Below are 20,792 nucleotides of genomic sequence, written 5' to 3' on the forward strand. Positions count from 1 at the left end.
CCCTCACAGGTGAGTAGCGCGCTTTATAAATCTCTTTGATACAGATCTACCTATATATATATATATATATATATATATATATATATATATCTACATAGATATATCTATAGATATATCCATGTACCTAGATATATCTATCTACATAGATATATATAGATATATACATATTTTTTTTTAGTTGTTGTATGGTTTCCTTGGGGGCCAAAATGGCCCCCAGGGAAACCCTACAACATCTAAAAAAAAAAAAAAATTGCCCCCACAGGGGGTCACCCTGCCCACGGGCGACCCCCTGTCATTTCATTTTTTTATCATGTTCTACTAGGGAAAACATTAATCTATAAATTGAAGCATTGCTCTCCTGCATTCATCTATTCGGACTCTACCTTGAGGCCTCTACTGTTGGCTGCACACCCTGTACTCCTGCCCAGTGGCAGGAACAAATCTGTTTTCTTTGTGGGTTGAGAGAGGGAAGCACCCTACACCCACACATTTGGTGGGGGTGTAGACAAAGGAGTAAAGTATTTTCTATGTGTAGTGTGAAAAAAATATAAAACTTTAGTTTCACTTAGGTGAGGGCCTTTTGCATGTACAATAATGCAGTGTCAAACTGACCCTTGTGAATAAAAAAAAATAAAAAAAATTGCCTCCATTTGAGAATAAACTGAATATAAAATGTGAGTAGAGCAAATATTTTATAACACATTATACTACATCTGTTACAATGTTAAAATTGTGTCAAAGCATGCAACAACTGTCTCCATTACTACTTACAGGTGCTTGTGGTGAATGTGTAGACAAAAATGTATGCAAGAACCATGTTGAGGTGTGCTATGTTGTACCCAACAAAATGCTAAATTTGAAGTTAAAGACCAGCAGCATTAATATTTTGCTATTGGGTTTATCCCTTGATTTAGCACTGCTCTTTAAAAGAGCGCAATCATGTTTCATTTAACTTTGTATTCTTGGATGATCGATATTGTTTAGTGTATCATACGTAGGTTATGTAATTTGACACAAGATTTCTTTTCACTCATTTTTAGATAGTGCATGGTCTGTGCAGCAAGAGCTATAACCCACTGAACTACTAAGCTATTTTTTGCCTTTAGTTTCTGGTTAAATGAGATTCCTGTCTATCGATCATCGATGTATAAATGACCCTATATTTTTTGTTTAACTAGAATGTCTGAAGTATAATGCTAACCACAGTTCGCACACTGTTAAGTGCTGCTTAAAATAAAATAATTTGGTGTTTTCGTTTGAATTCTTGGTTATGGGAGTCTGGCTAGATCACCCCACTCGTTTCACATATATATGTGGACAAATCTTCTTTGAAGGCTCTTGTACAGCAGTGGTCGCTTGGAGGTGGAATGCTTATAGCAAAATGCCCATTCTTTATCTCATGCCACAGTTCCCCAGGTTAGTTGTAACAACATGCCATTCTAAACTATAAAAGACCTCATTCTTTACCCGTCAAAGCTGAAGTGCTCGTAAACTAGTTGTTTCTGCTAATTTAGTTGCAATAACAGCTAATTTCATAAAATGCCCTTACCACACACCATTTAGCCATATAGTTATGAAAATGAATCTCCAAACGTAACACAAGACCATGTACAGCGGGTGTCTCCATCCAGTCGATCGCGAGCTACCAGTAGCTCCCAGACTCCTTCAGAGTAGCTTACAGCCTGGAGTTCATTTTTAAATAAGCAAAGGGTCAAATTTTTTCTTTTAAAGTTAAAAGAAGGCTGTGTTTGATTTCCATTATTATCATCAGGCTGCAGAGTCGGATTTATGACCCAGGGCACAGGAGGTGAAGAATTGAAGCACTAAGGTATTTAACCCTTAAATAAAAGTCCTTGCCAACACAGTATTGAAGGTCTGAACAAAATGACGTTTCTCAATGCTTTTAAGTCAGAGAACATTTAAAATGTACCGTTATCTTATAATCAAGTTAAACTTTAATTTCAATGTTCTCATTTTTTTCAGTGTTGCATTTACAATCAGCAGTACTCTTGCTCCCAGTGTACAGTAGAACACTGTGCCATATTTAGAACTGAAAAAGTCAGTCATTTTTTTTTTAAATGGGAGAAAGTTAAAGTGCAGAAAAGATTTCCACATTATGAACATTTTTGTGCTTTAAATGTCTTCCATTTAAAAAAAAAGAAAGTGGTTGTATGTTGGTGTTATACATGTAACGGTGTCACATATGGCAAAAGGTATGTCCTGTGCCACAAGTACACAGGCTCTCAGTTACCCATACACATATATCTCATCCATATGAACACATGTTCATATATCCCCAAAGACCACTCTCTCACTGACGCACATGGAAGCCCTGTCATAGTGCTCATAGTCAAAGTATTTTGTTCAAGCCGTAGTATCTGGCTCTATGGGCGTTAGGCTTAAGTCAAAGATGCTGAGAGTGGGGGTGTCTGGTAATAATGCACAAGTTGTTTAGCATTGGGTAGCTCACAATGATTTTCACATATCAGTAGTGGCTCTCGCTATAGAAAAGATTGAAGACCCATGATCTATAGTATCTACAGTCTGTCACTAATGCATGTCTATTTACCATACTGTTTTTTTAAACCTACGTGGCTTTGGTGAGGTAATATTATCTAACCCCCTGCACCTCCCATTCTAAAGAAATGTTCAAGTGGTAAGTCTAACTGATCCCTTAGACCTTCTGTTAGTCTCGGGTGTTACTTCTGGAGAAATCCACCTCCTCACTGATATCCTAAACAGATGGAATATCTTGTGCTTACTAAGTAACAGCCCCTCTTTATTTACGTTGAAATCAGGTGGCCTGTTAAACATTGAATTAAAAACCACATCACTCTTCTCCAATGGGGACACTACCCTCACTCACATCATGGAACTCTGAAGTAATTTCTTATGTAGTCTATATCACTTTGCCTACTAGGGGGGGTCACTGTCCAAAACAAAAAGTGAAAGAAAGATACCCTTTTAGTACTAGTGCAACAAATAGTTATCCGTTGCAAAATCAAACATCACCATGTTTCTCCATTAAAAAAAATAATAATAAGCCCTAACTTTTGCTCTGTGAACATTGAACGTGAAACTGGAAAGGCCCTCAGCAGAAGATATGCTAAAGCTCATGGGGTTACCTTTTTACCAGCACTTTCGTACGGCCAGTCCGTATTCCCCAGTAGATTGGCCTCTATCCTCGATCTTCTCCAATGCAACTTTTGTAGAAGGGTTTTCGAGCTGCCCCAGAGTACCAACAGGTCACAGATAAGGCTTGTATTCAGGATGCTCAGGCAAGACCCCGGAATTAAGGCAGCCCAAATTAAATTACTGCCACCAACTCAGAAGTGATAAATCGTGCTTTATCAAAGCAGTACTTAAAACTATCATTCAAGACCCCCAAAATGCACATAAACCATGAACGCTGTACTCAGACCAAGCACTGCTAGAACTTGAGGAGACCTGTGCTACTGGTCCTTCAAAAACCGTCATAAGCATCATCACTTTCTCGCGTTTCAAACAGCATCAATAATAAGCAAACTAGAAATTCACATATTTTACTCGACTCCTATGAATCGTTAAACAAGAGTGGCTGGGAGAATGACCCTTAGACATGTCGATAGTCCTTTACACGCACGCGCATTCTCTGGTTTCCATTATGGGAATTCAGGCAAAGCAGAAAATCCCATTTGCCAGAAGGGGCAAGCTGTAGACGGAGTAATTACAAAAGAGCAACTGTCTGGCACCTTCTTTGTTGTTGCCCAGGTCTGAGAGAAGAACGATAAAGATCTCTAAAATAAATCTTCATTTATAGTGAGCTGACACTGAGAGAAGGCCTTGAATTTCTGCAATAATACTAAGCTGTGTCTCTAAATGTTTCAAGGTGCGTTTAAGTAAGTTCTGCAATAACATGTAAAACGTTTTAGTGAATATTGTTGGTGTGTAGATCGATTTGATTTGAATTGTTCTGTTTTAATATTTGTGACTTATTTGGAACGATTTTTTCATTTTATGCAATAAAAAACGAATATGCCTCCTCTCAAGGCTTCTCTGCCCGTAACTTTTTACAGATCTTCAAGACCTGTCCTCGCTCACCACCTCACCTTCTTCGGTCCGTGGTTTTTCGACCCTTTGCATCTACTCTTCTTTCGTTCTCAGCCATGCCAGAAGCTTAGCGTCTCTGTTGTCTGCCTCGTGTAGCCGTTTCTGGTAAACTAGGTACTGGGCCTTAATATCATAGTGCACCTCTGCCCACATATAGTCCAGCTGCCTTAAAGCCAATGGCTTCGTCAGGGTTTCTGTCTTTGTTAAATGAAAATAATCATAGAAAAAATATATTCCTGAAAGGTTTAAGAATGTATGATACTGCAGTAAGCACGTTTGAGAAATGTGGGACTATGCTCTCTTTTCTATTATTGTTGTTCCTATTTGTTTATAGTGTTTGTTGTGCTCAGGAACGTAATGTGCACCTCCTGGCAGTGACCTGAAGGGCGATGAAGGTTACATGGCATAGACTTGTTGGGAAAGTTCATGAATGCTTGCCTTGGGAGTTTTTAAATGTGTTTTCCTTTTTTGACATAGTCCATCTAAATTTATTTTTGAAGGTCGAGCATAGCAGTGCGCAAACGTTGTTTTTCGGATGTGTTGGTATATATGTGGGCTTTTAACCACTTCCATCACTTTCACTCGTTCATGGGCTTGCCTTTCAAAAATCCTTTGACAGTGGTAAATGCTTTACTTTAGTCCCGCCTTGGGGACCGACCCTGTTTACTGGATAATTGCACGTTTGCCGAACTTCTTTTTCCTTTTGTGTAGCTCCTTCTCGCTCACCCTCATGGCGGCTGAGGCGCTATGAATTGATTTGCTTATGTCAACTGTTTTACTTTTCATTTTCAATTTATGTGGCAAGAAAAGTCCAATTAGGAATTTACAATGCTAATAGCTCTAACTTGAGCAAACGCGAGACCCATTGCATTGCAAATGCTTGTTTATTTTGCATTATTACAGTAGGCTGTTAGACTTAAGCCATTGATTTTCAAAATAAGCATTTTTATGTTCTAAAATGTTGTTTTAGGCTACTGTCTTATCTGGTGCACATTTTACCATGGGTGTAATCTCAACTTTTTCAGCAGGCCTGCATCTTTCCATGAGGTTATGGGGTTTCCATTGCTGACAGGAGTCTGTTTCATATTGTGGTGATGTATCGCATCTACTATGTCCTGTTCTCATTCTTGGTTTGATGGCTGTTTTATTGTTGAGCTTTGGATGTGTAACGTCTGCATTAAGGCCTTAGGTTTTTGTCAATTTCTTTCACATCTTGTATGCATAAAGACATGTCCATTCCATTGAACTTAACATAGGATCAGGTTTGAAGAGTGATTGGATTTGCTTACTGGCTGGCCGTAATTCTAGTTGCTTTGTAGTACAAAGTTTACTTTTGAATGATTTTTGTCTTTACTTCAGTGTGTATTTTGTTGACCTACCTTTTTGTTGATGATTTTATTGGAAATTTGTTCTCGGGTGGGCAATACACAAATACAAACGTTTTCACAAAATGTAAACTATCCCTCGTTTGAGAAGAGTGCGTCTGATTGCAAGTTTGCACTAATTTATTTATTTTTGTAAGGTCAAAAGTGCATTTACTGCGGAACAGCAAGGTTGCAAACTGCCTGCTGATAGTAAGATCTCCTATCTCCCACTTAACTGCATGGAAGCAACGACTTAAATCTTAATACAATTTGTCTCTCGTAGGACCATGCTTTACTAGGAAAAAGGAAATATTTTCTTCGCAAGAACACGGTGAAAATCAGCTGAGCCTTGTACTGTTTTTTTCATCATACAGATTGGTTTTCCTGTAATGCGATTAAGTTTAGATCCTGAGAGCTGTGGCCTTCAGGTCTGAGCTTTGCGGCCATCCTTTCTGCTGGCAAAACAAGTTCATGTAACATAACATCCTGTAGCCGGAGTCCTGAGGTGCTAATAAGCAAGAAGACGACCTGCTTGGTCACAAGTGGATGACAGTTATTTTGGGTTTGAGCTCTTTATTATCCATAATGTGAGCTCTGGGGATATGTTATTGGTGCTGTTGCGAAACCTGATGCTCAGATGGCCATAATTGTGTTTTAGTTTCTAGTCCGGTGTCATAATCTATAAAGCTTCCGATGACTTGACGATGATTAACTTGAGTAATGTACTGTGGACACATTAAATGACTGCACGTGAAGCAAAATGGGAGCTGGCTGTGCAAGATCGAAACCTGTATCATCGATCAACTTGCATCATCAATTTCAAGAGGCTTTTATCTAAAACCACTTATCTTGGTTGTGAGATTTTCTTGTAGCGTGTTCGATGCAGCCATGTCGTAGGTGCTAGATTCAGTGACTAATTGCCACCTAGAAAGGGGTGGTAACTAAGAAACGTTTTTTTTTTTTTTTTTTTAACTAACTGTTCTATCTATTATGTGAAGTTATTTTTTTTCCTTTGGTGTTATCTGACTTGAAAGACTACTCTCCCTCTCTTTTTGACGACTATGGTTTTGATCTATATTTGCTGCAAAATATATTTCTGAAATCCATGCATTAATTTGTCAAGACAGTCTAGCTTTGTGCTTTATTTGATGTTCACTCTACAGCATTTCTTTATCTTTTTGGTACTGTAGTTTGTAATGACAGAATGTTTTTTATAATGAAAGCGTACTACGTTCTGGTTCCCTGGAAACCTCTGTCAGGTTTGTGAAGTGATGTAGTCTCCACATATCCCTCTATGCCCCACCTTTAGACAGATGTCACCTCAGGAATCCAACTGAGAAGTCAACTCTTTTCTACAGGCGCATTTGAAAGTCTATTTTTTTAAAATATTTTAGTGCGACTGTGTTCAAAATACTCTGTGTCATCATATTTAGCACTGTGTAAAAACTTTGAGACCTACATCAGTGAAATGCTTACTTATTTAGTGAATGCTTATGTATATATCTACGCTTTTTATCAACACAATTGACTAGTACTCAATTCCCTTGTGTGCTGTGCAGACGTTTCTCCATACTGTTTGTGAGAAAGCACTTCTGTGAAGTACCTGGGCCGGTGTGCTCAGCTGAACGCTCTTAAGCGGAATTAGTAACTGTGTAGTCTAATAAAATGGCTTTAGGACTCTCAGCAGAAATGAAGTAGCCATAATTTTCGAAGCATGATACCATTAGCATGTCAGTAATGCACAGCTGATACAAGGGCTGTTTACAAAATCAATATATTTCCACTTTGGCTGAATAACTATCCTCTTTATGCTCCTCTCCGCTGTGATATCTTCACTGACAGTGTCCTGGTATACGTCTATTGCACTTCAGTGGTGAAGGAAGGCTGTTTCTTCTGTAGTCCACTCGCATTAATTCCTATGATGTCCGGCACAATGTACCTGATCCATAACTATTACTGCTTGGGGCCCAATCAAAACCTCAGTTGTCTCATAGAGTGTGAATACTGGATACTAATTTACCGTCACTCACTGAAAGTAGTAAATGCTGTGTAGGTCCAGCAAGGAATCGGAACAGTGACCTAGAGGTGTCTGGGTGGGAGCTATGCCAACTGCGCTTCCTTCTGATCTCATTTTACATTTACTGCATTAGACCTCTACCCGCATTTTTCTACAGTGGTTAAGGACCAGGTTGTTCTAGAGCTCAGGATTCATAGATGGGAATGTGCAGTGTGTTTTATGTGTAAATCATTAAAAAAAATTTTTTTAGGGATTATGTAATGCTCTGGCACCTAATTTTTATTGCCCTTACCCCCACCCCACCGGCAGGTACTTGGCGCGAGTCGGAGACCTTGAAGCCACTGATACAGAGAACCCCAGACTGAGCTATGGCATCGTTGTTGACTGCGGCAGCAGCGGCTCAAGGGTCTTTGTTTATTTCTGGCCACAGCACAACGGCAATCCTCATGACCTCCTGGACATCAAGCAGATGAGAGACCGAAACAGCAAACCAGTTGTCAAGAAGATCAAACCAGGTACCTAATCGAACTACCGTCACTGGGCCACAAGCCATTCCCCCTTCCTCCCCCACCAAAGTTAGTAAGGCGCTACGTGAAGCACTCGGTTTGGGTTGTGTTTAATTGTTGCAGTGCAAGAGTCGGGTGTGAAACTTGGTGCTGAAGTACGTCTTTAAAATAGAATTGGTGGTGAGTGACGACTGATGCAGGATAAGATGTGCTCTGCTTATATACTCTTGTTAGCATGCTTTGGTAAAGTCAACATGTTTGAGTTAAATGTGCTAACACATGAAAATCCAGGTCACCTACATGTGTACATTTGTGTATGCCTGTGTATGAATGCATTAATAGAGTAAAACCAGACAAAGTGCAACGAAAGAAATTAAAGTATATCAATATTGAATACTTCCTTGCCTTCACGCACATCTTTCATAATTTTTTGTGAACGAGACAGCCAACATCCTATGCAGCCTTAAATTAGGACATTCAAGCCAGGTGCTTTCGGGTAAAAGGACACTTTTTTTCCCAGCAAATCTAATATTAAATTGCAACGTAATGCTTTCAAGATGATTCTTCGCTGTAAAAAGAGCTGCATTAAAGTGTGCATCGAGCATACCACCGTCTTTGGAAGAGCACGATTCTGTAGCTGGAGGTAAGAACTCATATGACATTGTTACTCCAAACAACTCCTGCAGTCAACCCATGCCCGTCATTGAACAGTTGTACTAGTCATGCTTTCAGTGTGCCTTTCGGCTAGATTCAGAAGGTTCAGTAATTTGCTTCCGTTAGTGTCACTTTAGGTTGCTTATAAAACATGTTTCGATCGGTCGAAGGACTTAATGTGCAAATATTGTCATTAACAGGTGGGGAGTTAATGTGTCTTGCTAGCCCTAGTTTTAGCAGAGTCTTATAGATGAATGTTAAGCACAACTGGGTTTAAAGTAAAAATCAATGTGTTGCCCTTTCTGCAGCTCAGGTGATTCAACCAGGAAGGCACTAATGAATCGTCGTCTCTCAAATAAGAGTACAACAAAAAAGTGATGAGTGGATTGTTTGATATAATCTCAGGAACTAGTAATTGCACAGGGCCGCATTCCAGTCCTTCGTTTTTTGCCCACCTGGCCACTTCAGAGGGGAAAAAACTATATCCAAATCATTGTTCGTCCTTCTCTATTAGAAACGGTTCAGCCCGACCCCTCGGAATGGGAACACAAGCATCCCCAGACCGGTATGGGACTCGCCTTTATTCATACTTGTCAGTCTTGGAGTGTCACACTGAGGAAAGCAAGCAAGCATTGTCAATTTCAAGAGATCTAGCTTTATAAATGAAACTGCCTTCTCAGTGACTGGTGAGTTTAGTCCCTCAGTAACTCATCATATAAACACCTCGTCATTCCTGCACTCATGCATCCATCTATCCACCCACTGACACAGTTTCCTTCACGCACATTCCCACACACAATAAAACACACCGACACTCAACAAGCATATACAATATAAATTAAAAGAATACATGTGGCAAAAAGAAAGCATGCTGCTGCCTAATCATGACCGAGCATATTCTTGCAATAAAAACATACAATTAAATATGAGTGGGCAGCTGTCTTGCAAGCTACTGAGTATATTATTGCTTTTCGAACGTTCTAACATGGCTTTCAAGTTTAGAAGCAATACATTGGTAGCCAAAACAGTTGCCTAATAAGGTGACCCATGAGATTTCATTAACAAAACACCTGTCTACAAGCCTTGCCAATGTGTCATGACAATTCACCCTTAAGGGCTGATTGGTTTTAACATCTGCTTTTATTATTTAGCAACTCTGGCCTACTGCTTTTGTCATACTTTCTATAGTAAATAGATCAAAGCAGTGTCATCGAATATATAGCCTTGTCCAGTGAGCCATTTGGGCTATAAGCCTTTAAAATGTACTTGTGGCCATAAGCAATACAGGGCTTATTTATTGAGCATAAGGTTTTGCACAACAAAACCATTCATTTACAAATATATACAGAATTACAGTTGGGGAAAAAACTGAGACCCCTTTTAATGTTGCCCTCCAGGGTTTGTGAGATGGGACAAACAGCACATAAATCCTTCCCTGCTCTGCACTAGGGAATTATGAACATGTGGGGGCTGCTAGAGATGATCTCTGCTATGCTTCTTAAAGATGTTCAGTTGATTACATAAGGTCTGGTACAGCTGCACTGTTAAGCCAGACCTAAAAAACCATGGGTGGGTTAACAATTAATCTCAGCCACTGGCAATTACCCCTGGCCACAATCCAGTCCATCTTTTTTTGCCCACCATGCCACCCCAGACAGGATCCAGCCATATGCAAATCAGCTTTGTTCCTGCCCCTTTGGGGGAGGGATGGAATGTTCCCATGATGAGCGGGGTCAGTGCTGATTTGCATAAGGCAGACCTCTGTTGCATTCAAATCCTTAACATTTCACCCAGTGGAACCCTCTAGACCAAGTGATTCCAGTAATTTAGACTGTTTGCAAGCATTCTTTGAATCACTTTTTGTGTATTTGAGTTTCCCAAATAACAGAGCTCTACACTGGCCCCAACGCACAGCCGTGCCTCCCATTGCTATTTGCTGTAATCAGTGGAGGTATTGCAGTCTTTTCTCAACAGGACAAATACTGGCCTTCAAAGTGCAATACGTGAGAAGGCCTGAACTACATATTTGCTGAGAGCCAATAGTCGAAATGCCTTTGAAATATATGTTTAAAACAAATGAATGCTTACTTTGTTGTCTGAGAGGAGAGCCATTCTCTGTGCTGTACAGGAGATGAGTAGAGTTGAGGCATAGGATGGATGGCGCTTGTCTCTGGGAAGGATCACACATACTGCTCCTCCGCTGTGTGCCATCTGGATTGTTTAACTACCTCTGCTCACAATGTGGAATAGTATTAAAGAGCTCGAGCAGCAGTTGATAGTTCAGTCTGTGAGCAGTGTGTCAAGAGGACCATGTTGGTCTGAGTCAATTACAGCGAATAGGAAGTCCCTGTACAGACAAATGGAGGAATGCACTGGAGGGAGGGAGGGAGGGAGCGAGCGAGCGAGCAAAGACAGGGATGGGAGAAACCAAAGACAGTGAATGAAGAGGGAGTGAAACTTGGAACTAACACAAATAGGAATGTTGGAGGGCTGTGATTGAGCCACAGGGAGTGGACACATACCAACGTGAAAAGGAAGAAGTGCAATGCAAAGGAGTGAGAGGTAAAATTCACCCCTATTCTTTCAATGCAAGAAACATACTGGAGGCCGAAAGATCCACCCAGACAGTCAAAAGCATTGCATACAAGAGTAGTAGTATTCTGGGTTGAGCCAAGATTGATTGATTGACAAAGTCTCTAGCCAATGGATGAAATAGATGGCTAAAAAAAAAAAACAGTAGTTTAATGGGGTGGACTGAAAGCCCACTCTTAAGTTTATTGCAAACAGCAGGACTGTTTGACAGCTGCACTCTCAAAACCTAAAAAATTATCTCCCACACATCTCGTACATGTACAGATATTTACAGGTGCCTGATATGTTTTCTGGATTTCTTTCCAGAACAAGAAATGGGTTTTCTAGACCCTCTAACACTAAAGTTTTAATGAATATGCCAACCAGAACAGAAAACCAGATTGACTTTAACCACCCTGCGACCCACTGAGCATTAGTTGGGCGAGATGCTTTTAGATAATGGTCAATCCTGTGCGATTCCACAGGATTCGTTTGTGGTAACTAAACCTTCTTTCATCGTAGAGGACAATGAGATGCTGTCAGTGGGCAGCAGACCCCCAAAGTACAAAGAAATAAATAAACACTCCTATAATCTACTGATGGGCAGATAATACAGAGGTACTCTTAGGAGGAACCCAAAACTGAAGCTAAGTTTCAAGGACAAAACAAATACAGAAGAGATGCACCTTCTATGGATCTCTTTTGTATGTGCGCAGCAAGCTTGTGAGGATGGAGGGACTAAGGCCCACTGTCACAAGATGTATTGGGGCAATATCCACTGATTAGGAGACGGGACCAGATGGAGTGGTGGGCTAACCCTGAGCGTAGTTCCCTCTAATCTCAGGTTTCTGTACAACAAGCTATTTGAGTAGTATAAACTCCTTCAGCGAAGGACAGTCTGGAAGTAGCAGGAGAGCAGCACTGCAAGGAAATGCCTCCTTGACATGGTTACCCCCTGACTTTTTGCCTTTGCTGATGCTAAGTTATGATTTGAAAGTGTGCTGGGACCCTGCTAACCAGGCTCCAGCACCAGTGTTCTTTCCCTAAACTGTACCTTCGTCTCCACAATTGGCACAACCCTGGCACTCAGGTAAGTCCCTTGTAACTGGTACTCCTGGTACCAAGGGCCCTGATGCCAGGGAAGGTATCTAAGGGCTGCAGCATGTCTTATGCCACCCTAGGGACCCCTCACTCAGCACATAAACACTGCTTCACAGCTTGTGTGTGCTGGTGGGGAGAAAATGACTAAGTCGACATGGCACTCCCTTCAGAGTGCCATGCCAACCTCACACTGCCTGTGGCATAGGTAAGTCACCCCTCTAGCAGGCCTTACAGCCCTAAGGCAGGGTGCACTATACCAAAGGTGAGGGCATATGTGCATGAGCACTATGCCCCTACAGTGTCTAAGCAAAACCCTAGACATTGTAAGTGCAGGGTAGCCATAAGAGTATATGGTCTGGGAGTCTGTCAAACACGAACTCCACAGCACTATAATGGCTACACTGAAAACTGGGAAGTTTGGTATCTAATTTCTCAGCACAAAAAATGCACACTGATGCCAGTGTGCACTTTATTGTAAAATACACCCAGAGGGCATCTTAGAGATGCCCCCTGAAAACATACCCGACTTCCAGTGTTTGCCAGCCTGCCACACCAGACATGTTGCTGGCCACATGGGGAGAGTGCCTTTGTCACTCTGTGGCCAGGAACAAAGCCTGTACTGGCTGGAGGTGCTTCTCACCTCCCTTCAGGAACTGTAACACCTGGCGGTGCGCCTCAAAGGCTCACCCCCTTTGTAACAGGGCATCCCAGCTAGTGGAGATGCCCGCCCCTCCGGCCACTGCCCCCACTTTTGGCGGCAAGGCTGGAGGAGATAATGAGAAAAACAAGGAGTCACCCCCAGTCAGAACAGCCCCTAAGGTGTCCTGAGCTGAGGTGACTTACTTTTAGAAACCTTCATCTTGTAGAAGGAGGAATTCCCCCAATAGGATTAGGGATGTACCCCCCTCCCCACAGGGAGGAGGCACAAAGAGGGTGTAGCCATTGGCTACTGCCCTCCCAGACCTAAATACACCCCTAAATTCAGTATTTAGGGGCCCCCAGAACCGAGGAAGATAGATTCCTGCAACCTGAAGAAGAAGAGGGACTGCTGACCTGAAGCCCTGCAGTGAAGACGGAAACGACAACTGATTTGGCTCCAGCCCCACCGGCCTGTCTCCCTACTTCGAAGAAAACTGCAACAGCGACGCATCCAACAGGGTCCAGCGACCTCTGAAGCCTCAGGACTACCCTGCATCTAAAGGACCAAGAAGCTCCCGAGAACAGCGGCCCTGTTCAACAAACTGCAACTTTCTACAACAAAGAAGCAACTTTTAAACACCACACGTTTCCCGCCGGAAGCGTGAGACTTTCCACTCTACGTCCGACGCCCCCGGCTCGACCTGCAGAAAACTAACACTACAGGGAGGACTCCACGGCGACTGCGACCCCGTGAGTAGCCAGAGTTGACCCCCCCCCCCCGAGCCCCCACAGCGACGCCTGCAGAGGAAATCCAGAGGCTCCCCCTGACCGCAACTGTCTGTAACAAGGAATCCGACGCCTGTTTGCAGTCTGCACCCGGCCGCCCCTGTGCCGCTGGGGGTGTACTTTCTGTGCTTGCTTGTACATGCTATTGTGATTATTCAAAGTTCCTAGAATACCTGAGTGAAATACCTTTCATTTGAAGTATAACTTGTAAATCTTGAACCTGTGGTTCTTAAAATAAACTAAGAAAATATATTTTTCTATATAAAAACCTATTGGCCTGGAATCAGTCTTTGAGTGTGTGTTCCTCATTTATTGCCTGTGTGTGTACAACAAATGCTTAACACTACCCTCTGATAAGCCTACTGCTCGACCACACTACCACAAAATAGAGCATTAGAATTATCTCTTTTTGCCGCTAACTTACATCTAAGGCGAACCCTTGGACTCTGTGCACACTATTTCTTACTTTGAAATAGTATATACAGAGCCAACTTCCTACAAGCACCAACACTTTCTCGGGAGACCAGAGTCCAATTTGCTCACGCTTGGAGAATAAGAAAGGGAAATGGTGCAGGTCCCAGACATTATATGCTGTGGAAGTTGGGACACACATTCACCATTCATGTGATAGCCATCAGTGACACCCCAGAGGTTAAAACGGTGTAACTAAATGAGATCTATTATTTTTGGGGTGTGATGGTTTGCAAACTCACAAGGTGACAGGTCTGTATTTTCACTCCTGAAACATCTCTTGTTTCTAAACAGTGGCATTGATAAAGATAGTTCAGCAGGCACAGTAGTGCTTGAGCCGAGGACTGCAGGGTACCCTCTGGTGGCTTGTATGTTAAATGTGGTTCAAACCTCCTCTTATTTTCACTGTTACAAGGTAACTATAACTTGCGCCCCGACGTGCACTGTTTTTTGTCAAAAATGATACTGCAAATATTACATTGCTATTATCAATGATGTGATGAGTGCCGTAATTTGTGGGGTAATTGGCAGTGCATGGCGAGGGCGCAAGTTATAGTTACCTTAGGGAATGAGTTCTTGTTACTTGAGATAACTCGAATGGGTGAATTTGTATAGTTTTGTAGGTTTAAAATGTGAGCCTAACTATAACTTTCCTGTAACCTTTGTTTTTTTTTTTTTTTCTCAGTGAATTTCTGTTTTTTTTAAATCCATTTCCTAACTATGACATACCTGTAACCTTTGGTGAATTTCTTTGTTTTTTTAACGTATACTAATTTTCATTACTATACGTTAATCAAACCACCGACGCGCACGGCCTTCAGCCAACCCCCTATAAGCACCCAAACCTTGCATTGGCACAGCCTTTGTCCATGCGCTGCAGGTAATGCCCACAAGGCCTGGCCTGCAGCCAGTCCCTGCTGCCACCCCCCTCTAACCACCCAACCCTACTCTGCACAATGCCCACTGGCAGGCCGTATCGGGAGTTGGCCGCAGCCTATATCTCTGGGTGTGAGAATAGGTGTTAGAGGCTGTATCTTGGAGTGAGAGTGGGTGTGAGAATGCATGCATCCGTTACTTCATGGGTGCGTCTGTATCTGTGCGGGTCTGTGAGTGGGTGCATGAGGGTTTCAGTGGGGCTGTGAGTGAGTGCACTACGGTCTGCGTGGGTATGTGAGTGGGTGCATAAGGGTCTGAGTTGGTGTGTGAGTGGGAGAAAGATTGAAAAAGCGAAATTGAGTGAGAAAGGGTGAGCAGTGGAATGATTTTTGGGCTATGATAAATGATACACTTCTAGAATGAGATATTTCTGGACAAATTGAAAAGAAAAATGTTTTTGTCCATTAAAGAGTGAGAGCTCCTTCCATTATGAATCTTAAACTTTTTAAAGTAAAAAAAAAAAAAAAATGAAGTAGGGTAATAACTACAGACACACCTGGACTAGAACCCTCAACTCTGCGTGAGGGACTGAGGCCTTAACCGTTAGGCCATTGTGTGTTTTTTTTTCTTTTTTTTTTCTCCCCATTTTGATGCCCTTCTCAGGCTATCTGGATCTGCGGGGGTAGCCTCAAGTCCTCTCCCGAGGTCCCAGCCGGCTCCCACCTCCTGCGTGAGCCAGCTTTGTTCCAGTAAGCAAGGAGCTGCTTTTTATAGCAGCCCTCTGCTTGCTAGACAAATGTTTCTATCTGTCTTCCCTGCATCCATATTTGCGTGCAGGAAACGCAGATCGAAACACTGCTTTCTGAAAGCGGGACCTGTTTAACAGGTCCTGCTGGCAGAAAGTGGAGATATGTTTGCTGTGACTTGGCTGCAGCTGTCAAAACTGCAACCAAGCCACAGCAAACAGCAATGTCCTGGGGGTGGGCACCCCATGGAATAGCAGGAACCGACCCTGGGGGGTGGTGGTCGTCCCCCGTGCCATCAGTGGCTTCTTTGGGGACAGAGGTCAGGTGCCCCCACGTTTTAATTGTTTGAAGCACCAGGGTGGTGCTGGTTTGGGGGGGGGCCCGCATTAATGTTGCTTAAATCCCAGGGAGGCGGGTGGAGGGCCGGGTGCCCCCTCCCCCCACATTACCACCCCCACCTTTTGTGTTTTAAAAAAAACAAAATTACAACTGATCCACTGTGACCCCCACCATAAATTAAATACAAAAGAAAAATACATACATATGTATTTAGCACAACCAGAGCTAAGAGATCAGGGTTTCTGTACCCTGGCCCCTTTACATTTTTTTTTTTTTTTTTAAATACATTTTCATCTGGAAGTAGAGCACAAGATCGTGAATTTTTTTTGTGTGTATATATATATGTGTGTGTGTATGTATGTGTGTATAATTTGGATTTTCTTTCTTTTCTAAAAAATGACTGAACGGATTTACACCATGTAACAACAAGGGCTCTTTCTGGGTCAAGAGCTACCTTTCTGCCAAATTTGGTTTAATTCCATCCAGTGGTTTTGGTGCTATTGCTGTTCAATTTTTCCAATGGGAATTAACAATGCAAGCCATTTAAATGTTACCCCCTCCATCTCAGCCCCTGCTTGACAGATCACCCCGAAACTTTCCAGACAGCAGCTCATGTGACTCTTTAATTTATTGGGAAATTTTCGTGAAGATTCATCTAGCTGCGCGAAATATATAGGAAAGTAAAAAAAAACAACTGCTTTTTCTATAGAAACTAGTTCCTAACTATAACTACCTAGTGGCGACGGCCACTAGGTAATGTGTGTGTGTGTGTGTGTGTATAGATATATATCCATACATACACTTAAGTATGTGTGTGTGTGTGTGTATATATATATATATATATATATATATATGTGTGTGTGTGTGTGTGTGTGTCTGAGCATTGTTTTAGTTAGATCAGATTTTTCATAGGAAGAGCATTTTTTTGTTTCGCTAATAACTTTGGTGAATTTTGACAAATCTTCACATGACTTTCCAAAAAACGTTCACACATCTAAGCTGTTAACTGCAAAGTTTCAGGGTGATCTATCAAAATGAGGCCTAGAATATTGGGTGGGGGTTCAAAATGCATTTCGCTCAAGGCAAAATCCTATGAAGAAAATTGGATCATAATACAGTAAAAACATCTGAACAGAAAAACACCAAAATTGGCAGGAAGCTAAATCCTTACCCAGAAAGAATGCTTTTTGTGAATTGGTGTAAATTTGTGCAACGTTTTAGGGAAATTAAGGTTCAAAAGGTATCCATTGCTGTGGGACTCTCGTGGGGGTAGAGGGAGGTGTTGTTTGGACATCAAATAAAGAAATCAGATTGTTTGGTCCCATGGAATCAAAGGAACAGATGGGCAGCAGCAACATGAATAATAATGTTGTGACTGCCATTACAGGACCCTAGGATTCGGTCTGAAAGTTAATTTTGAAAAACAAAATAAAAAAGAACATAAGTAGAAAAGGTAGGGACACCCTACAAATCCATAGCCCTTGTGAGGGTCCCAGAGGGGCACACTCTGGGGCTGAGGTTGAAGAAAAAAAAAGAACAATTCATCATGGTCCTGTGGGACTCAGCATAGCCCCGGTGTGGCTTTGCAGTATGCAGTTATAACTCATTCTCAAATCAGGCAAGGGTAAGAGAGATTGTGCATCATACAGGTCAGACACATTGCTTAATATAGATGCTAAATTATTATTGAAAAAGTACTGGTGTCGAGGTTCGAACAGCTTCTGTCTGAAGAGATTTCTCTTGATCAGACCAGATTAGAGGCTGGTAGGCAGGTGCACTATAGCCTCTGCATGGCACAAAACCTGTTTGGAAAAAAATTGAGAAAAAAAAGATACCTGTGGTTCTGGTAGCATGGGATGTGGAAAAACCCCTTTAGAAAACATTTGTGGAAAAATAAAATCAACTTGGTCTTTTTTTTTTTTTTAATATAAGTACTTAAAAGAAGTGGGACTGGACCCTAGATATCTGAATATGATTTTGGCAGACTATAAAGTGCCAGCTGCAAGAATACCCCTAAATGGAGAGCTTTCAGGGATCCAACTGGCACAAGGCCACAGTGCCTGCTAGCCCCATTGTTTTTTGCACTGAGCATGGACCCCTTTGCTAGCACTAATAGGAACTCGAGGTTGAAGGGATAAAATTTAGACCAGATGAACATACAATCATTCTTTATGTGGATGATGCGCTTCTCACACTTAGTACACCAGGTTGGTCACTCCCAGCACTAATCCAACAATTGTGTTGTAGCATTTATGTAATGGTTCCTACCCTGTGTTGGGCACCGAAGCACTTGCGTACATGGGTAGCACACCACATCCTGCAGAGTGTGTGGTTGAAAGGATGTTATCTTTGTTTTGATCCAATGTGTGAAGTGTTTCCATGTTTTGTGATAACCACAGAGGTTCGGCCATTGTGTTGTGGGACGCAGTGTGTGAGATGAAGTGTGAGAGGGCGATGCACAGTTTTATGGTTTTCAGTATGCTGGTAGCTTTGAACACCTCTGCAGTCATTTTATGGTATTTCATATGATCTAGCCTGCTTAGGTGCCTACTGCACTCGGTTGTCCAATCTGAATTTTTTTGTAAAGTTGTAGTCGTGAGCTGGCGTGGATGAAGGGAAAGATATGTGATGAGATCTGTTGAGATGGGCAGTTTTCCTATCATTGCATAACTGAGTGTCTTAATGAGATGTAAAGAAGTTGTCAAATTGTGCAGCTGTTTGCAACTTGCTGTGTCAGAACACTATGTTCTAGTTTATATGTTCTGGCTGAAAATTGTTGAACATTCTCAAAACAAACAGTAGTAAGCCTTTCTAACCTTTCACACTCCCTGGAGCCTTGCTGATTGTTTATAACCAGAAAGTGAAGTATCAATTTCGACAAAACCTTGTTATTTGTTTAAATACAATCACTGAAAAGGCAATTCAAAACTACAGAAAGAACGTGACTATATAGTCAAGCAGAATGAATTATCAGGTTACGAGTAACAACTATAAGAATGTTAATAAATGTCCATTTATATTCGAAAGGTACACATGAAAAAATGAACATATACAAGTAAAAAGGGGGGAATATCTGCAAAAGAAAATATATGATAATTGTAACATACCCTGCCAGCAACAGCAGTATGCTTTCCCAACGATATCAACACAACTCCTTGCAGTTCCTATAGACCTATGTGGGCTTTTGGTGAGGAAGAGCAAGTGGCTATTGGAATAGCTGCGGCCCAAAATAGTCACATTCTTTGGGTCTCCCGCTGACTGCTCATTTATCCCATACCCTGAACCATCCTGAGCTTATGGGGAATCGCCCGAGTGGTGGCAGCAGGGATGTAATTAGTTAGCAGCTGCCAAAGTGGGTGGGCACCTTGAATGTGAGCCTCTGGACGCACCAAACAGAGTGTTGGAGCACCTATTCACTGATCTGATGATCATTGTTTATGCATGCAGCTGGTGGTGACAGACTGGTCTCCCCTTCCTCCCTCTTACTCGCTATGGCAGGGGTGGATTGACCGAGCTGGTGTAAGCGCTGACTGCAGTGGAGAATCCCAACTGACACATAACACACTTAGGGGGTCATAGACCGCCAGGGCTGGGGACCGCGGATGCACCGCCAACAGGCTGGCAGTGCATCCAGGCCAATTCCCGCCGGTTTTCCCCTGGCCTGAGGAATCCTCCATGGCGGCGCTGCAGGCAGCGCCGCCATGGGCATTCCGACCCCCTTCCCGCCAGCCTGGTTCTGGCAGTTTTGACCGCCAGAACCTGGCTGGCGGGAACGGGTGTCGTGGGGCCCCTGGGGGCCCCTGCAGTGCCCATGCCAATGGCATGGGCACTGCAGGGGCCCCCTAACAGGGCCCCACAAAGATTTTCAGTGTCTGCATAGCAGACACTGAAAATCGCGACAGGTGCAACATGCACCCGTCGCACCCTTTCCACTCCGCCGGCTCCATTCGGAGCCGGCATCCTCGTGGAAGGGGGTTTCCCGCTGGGCGGGCGGCCTTCTGGCGGTCGCCCGCCAGCCCAGTGGGAAACTCAGAATTACCGTGGCGGTCTTTTGACCGCGCTGCGGTATTCTGTCGGGGGAACTTTGGCGGGCGGCCTCCGCCGCCCGCCGAAGTCAGAATGACCCCCTTAATGTTGCATCAGTGTTCTTCGTTCTATGGATATAAGGCTGTCTGATGTAGCTGCCAAAGTGCCCATTATATCTGTCCATAGGGCTAGTTCCTCTACTGCCTTATCGTCCCTTCTCTTAGCTGCCATATAGGCCATGGACTATTCTAACATATCTTTTTTTTTCAGGCTTTATCAGTAGGGTCCCTAGATTAAAGCCAATGGAAAGCTATTCAGGGTTGTGCCATTAGTATTCCCTGTTAGCAAATCTATGTCGTATTTTATGTTTGTTGGGATTAGAAATGATACTTCATAAACGATTTCCGGCTCAAACCTGCAGGCTAATACTAATCACAGGTGTAGTTGTGCTGCCTCCCTCTCCCAGTATCCAGTCCCCATCCTCCATGACCAGGTCATGTGTATAAATTAAACCTGCCCTCCCCACACCTTGGGCAGGAAGAGTATTTAAGTGTATATGTTCTTAATTTTCAGTGGGTTAAGTATGAGTGGTGTAAGAAATTAAAAC

At 42.6% G+C, this 20,792-nt stretch overlaps 1 protein-coding gene across 1 annotated transcript in view; it reads left to right on the plus strand.

The window, feature by feature from the left end:
- Positions 1–20,792, plus strand: part of ENTPD7 (ectonucleoside triphosphate diphosphohydrolase 7) — a 244,708-nt gene that overhangs the window by 40,268 nt on the left and 183,648 nt on the right. The window contains exon 4 of the mRNA XM_069239671.1: positions 7,780–7,985. Coding sequence (XP_069095772.1) covers positions 7,780–7,985 — 206 coding nt within the window. The remainder of the gene's footprint in view (positions 1–7,779; positions 7,986–20,792) is intronic.

Source organism: Pleurodeles waltl, chromosome 6 (assembly GCF_031143425.1).
Source record: "Pleurodeles waltl isolate 20211129_DDA chromosome 6, aPleWal1.hap1.20221129, whole genome shotgun sequence".
In the NCBI taxonomy this organism is placed as follows: domain Eukaryota; kingdom Metazoa; phylum Chordata; class Amphibia; order Caudata; family Salamandridae; genus Pleurodeles; species Pleurodeles waltl.